Here is a 3869-nt window from a genome sequence, read left to right on the forward strand (position 1 = left end):
CCCGCCAGGATGGAGGCACTCACCGAAGTATGTGGACCAGAAGACCAGCTGTGGGGAGAGCGCAGCATCAGCCAGCCTGTAGTGAGCAGGTGCCCCGCTCCCCGGGGTGCGACCCTCAGCGCCCATCCTCCGAGGTCCAGCCCAGCAGGGGTCACTGATGGATGGTCATGGCTCCTAGCAGCTGGATTGCCTTGCTCCCTCCCCGCCCCTCTGCGCCCTACAGATCAACACCCTCCGCGGGTGTGGGCACTGTGCAATGCAATCGGCACCTTGTATGGGCACCCCGACTCGGGACTCTCCGGCGGGGGCTTGCGCGGTGCAGAGCCAGGCAGGGGCCCCACCCCCACCAGGGTGCTCTGCCTCCTCGCAGCCCCTCACTCCCTACCCAGCTTTTGGGGTTTCCACATGCACCACTCTTTCCCTAAGGCAGTGTGGCCTACTCAGAAAGCCTGGGGTGCCAGAGTCTTGTTTGTTTTTTTTTTTGTGGGGGGGTTTGAGACAAGTTCTCACTATGTAGTTGAGACCGACCTGCAACTCACTATGTAGCCCAGGCTGGTCTCGCTCGAACTCGCAGCGATCTTCCTGCCTCAGCCTCCTAAGTGCTGGGATTACAGGTGTGCGCCACCATGCCCAGCTAAGAGTCTTGTTTCTAAGTAGGTCTCAAATGCTGCTGGGGCTGCCGATTTTGACCTTTAGGCTAGAGAGGACCGAAACCTCCCCTCTGCTCTCCCAGGTGGCTAGCGTGGCTCCCCGTGAATATGAGCTGAGGCACAGCATAAGTAAGTACACGTGAGGGCAGACCCCAGGGCCTCTCGGTCACACAGGCCCTGGCCAGAGCTGCAGGTGCATGGGTAGGAGTGGCCTGAGGCCTTGCGGTGAGCAGTGGGCAGTGGCTACTGGATGGCAGACTGAGCTCCCTGGCTAAGGGGTTGCTGAGAATCTCAGAACCCGAAACTCTTTCCTGGAGCTCACTGCAGAAGTCTGCTTCTTGTGCCCTGACCAAGGCTCTCTACAAGGGCAGCCTCTACTCGGCCACCCCAATGGGCTGGGAGGAAGAGCAGCTGGCGCCCGGTCCGAGGACTCTTAGGAGAGCCTCAGCAGGAGCACCTCCCCTCCAGGAGGAGCCTCACCGTGTCTTCCACACTCTGGAAAACTTCCTTGGCCTCCTCGAAGTCGCAGACCTCCTCGTAGCACTCCCGCTCCAGGTTGCCGGGCCGGACCTCCTCCAAGAAGGTGTTGGCGCGTTTGCGGATCCGCAGTACCTGGTGGGCGCGCCGGCCGCTGGAGAACACCGAGTCTGGATTCGGGGGAGCGAGGGGGCCGGAGAGGCATGGTCCACGGCCCCTCGGGCCTCGACCTAACTCCCGATGGTGGCCTGTGCCCTGCCCCGCTGCGTCATCTGACTGAGGGAGTGTGCAGAGCCGGACGGCCTCCCTCCAAATCTCACCCTGACCGTGTGACCTTGGGCCTGGGTTTTCGCGTCTGTAAACCTCTGCTCATCCAGAAAACAGGGACTCGACCTCATGTAAAACTGCCTGGCGTGGAAATAAGTCCTCAGTGACAAATGCCGCCTGCCACTGCCGCCGCTGCAGCTGCCAACACCGCGGCGACCACCACACAGTTCATTGTGCCACAACCCTTCCGAAAGTCGACCGGCCCTCCCGCCCTCAACGACCTCTCCCGAGCTCCTGCCACAGGGCGTTTCTCATCCCTGCCCCTGCGCCAGAACCCTGGGAACACGGAGACCTGCCCCTCAGCTTGCGTCCCCCCGTCTCCTGGGCTCTGGCGGGCGTCTGTCTCGGGACAGGAGGAAGGGCCCAAGTCAGGGCAGTGAGAGTGGTCAGAGGGAGCGGAGGTGGGAGATGAAGTCCCCCGGAGGTGGGGGCAGGGGAGTGGGGAAGGCCCCTAGGCAGGCAGGCGGCTCCGGAAGAGGCACAGATGCAATCATGGGTCCCGGGATCCTCCCAGAGTCATGGCTGCCTCCTGTGGGCTGTGGGCACTGAAGGCCATTTTAGGTAAGGCACGCAGAGCGGTGTGGGCAGAGGCCTGGGCCCGAGCCCTGCACTGCTGAGTAAGCGGTGGCACAGGAAAGCCCAGGCAACTCCGTGACCCACCCCAAGCCCCGCCATCACCTGCGTCTGCCCTCACAGCCCTTGGGTCGCACGCTCGGGCCTTGCAACCAATTCCCGCTGCTCCTCCCTCCCCTCAGATCACCAATGCTCAAAGGCACAGGAACGTGTACAGGCCAAGAAAACCCCTTGATATTTGAGGGTCTCCTGCAGGGACTCCAGGGTATGGGAGGGCGGCCTTACCACGAGGGACTGGGGTGCTGGAAATGCCCCAGATGGCCACGAACAGCAGCAAGCCTGCCAGCCGCCACATTCTGCAGTCGCCGACACCTGTCTGAGGAGGTCGTCTGAGCTCGCAGCCCCTACGCCGCACTGCTCTGTCCACAGCCTTCTAGGGGGAAGCCGAGTGCAGGGGCACATGGTACAGGGCCTGTGGACTGTGGCACTTAGGCCTGGGAGTGCCAACCCATGCTCTGACCTGGCTGGGGTAGGGCCCTAGCTTCTTTGACCCCAAGCTGTGCTTGAAGGGTTCCACCTCCGTCAAGGCTGAGCCCTTCGTGCCCTTCTACACCCTCCCATCTGCCTTGAGGGGCACTTACGGGGGTGGGCCCTGGAACAAGGCTGCCTTCCCACCGCCATGACAGCTGGAACTCGGTTAATCCATAACCACAAGTATTTGCTCGGCCCTCTCCCCAGAAGAGCAAACAAGCGATGATGCTGACGCTCTGGTCCCGGCCCTGACACGCGGGTCACTCAGGCTCACCTCTGCCCACAAGGGTGCTGTCTGCGAGGGAGGGAGGGTGGGCACTCAGAAAAAGTGACGGATGTGGCAGGCTAAGGGGAGAAGTTTTTATTGCAAAATGCTACAATACAATAGATAGCAATTTCATATTTTAAATAAAGAGGTGACTTATGTGCTACTATAAAAGAAAAAAGTCTATTATACCATGACAACTTTTTTTCCTGCCTGTACTAGGCAGGCAGTGGAACCACTGAGCTAAATCCCCAGCCCTCCTCCCTGTACTAGGGATTTAATCCAGGGGAGGATGAGCTAAATGATGGGTTTTTCTCTCCTTCTCACCCTCTCCCCTTTTCCTTTCTTTCAAAGGGGTCTTGCTAAGTTCACAGGCTGGCCTTGGATTTAGGATCTTCCTGCCTCAGCCTTGGAAATAGCTGGGATTACAGGCATGTGCCACCAGACCTAGCTTCACAGATGAGATTCCTGTGCAATACTGGCTCTGTTACCAGGTTTTGGTGGTGTTGGAGTCTCCCTCTACAGGCGACTTCCAGGTTCTTTCTGTCCTCGCAAAGAACCGGTCAAGCCAAGGGCAAAAAGTAGCGAGGTTGTACACTGATCAGTGAAACATGCAGAGCAGAGCAAATCTGGTTCAAGTAAAAGAAGCAAGAAAACAAGTCACTCTGTAGGCACGTGAGGAAGAGAAACAGGATTCTGAAAGGCTGCAGGAGCTCCTAGCTGGGACGTCAGGGAGGAAAGAGCAGGGCCTGGCTCGCAGCCTTACTGCGCCCCGAAGCCCGCCAGCCTTTGCTGAGCATCTTCCGTCCCTGGATGGGTTTCCCAGAGCGGCCCCGTGCGCCACTCCGGGGCGATTACACAAGGTCACCTGGCCCGGAAGCGCCATTCTCCGTGACGGGCCTTCCGCCCCCTTTCTGCCGTGCAAACCCGAGCGACAGGATGTTGAAGCCCGGGCTTGGTCTGCCTTGGGCCCTGGGGGAGGAGGAAGGAGGCGCGGAAGAGTGGGCGGGGCGGAGGGCGGGGCCAGCGCGGGGCGGAGCAAGTGC

General features: G+C 60.1%; 1 protein-coding gene across 1 annotated transcript in view; it reads right to left on the reverse strand.

The window, feature by feature from the left end:
- Positions 1–2769, reverse strand: part of Proc (protein C, inactivator of coagulation factors Va and VIIIa) — a 6969-nt gene extending 4200 nt beyond the window's left edge. Inside the window, exons 1-4 of the mRNA XM_033757146.1 lie at positions 2669–2769; positions 2313–2460; positions 1131–1297; positions 6–48 (exon numbers count right to left, since the gene is read on the reverse strand). Of these exons, the coding sequence (XP_033613037.1) occupies positions 6–48; positions 1131–1297; positions 2313–2382 (280 nt within the window). The 5' untranslated portion in view covers positions 2383–2460; positions 2669–2769. The remainder of the gene's footprint in view (positions 1–5; positions 49–1130; positions 1298–2312; positions 2461–2668) is intronic.
- Positions 2770–3869: the final 1100 nt, after the last annotated feature.

This window comes from Fukomys damarensis, unplaced genomic scaffold, assembly GCF_012274545.1.
Source record: "Fukomys damarensis isolate Sample0158 unplaced genomic scaffold, DMR_v1.0_HiC HiC_scaffold_29, whole genome shotgun sequence".
NCBI classification, from domain to species: Eukaryota; Metazoa; Chordata; class Mammalia; order Rodentia; family Bathyergidae; genus Fukomys; species Fukomys damarensis.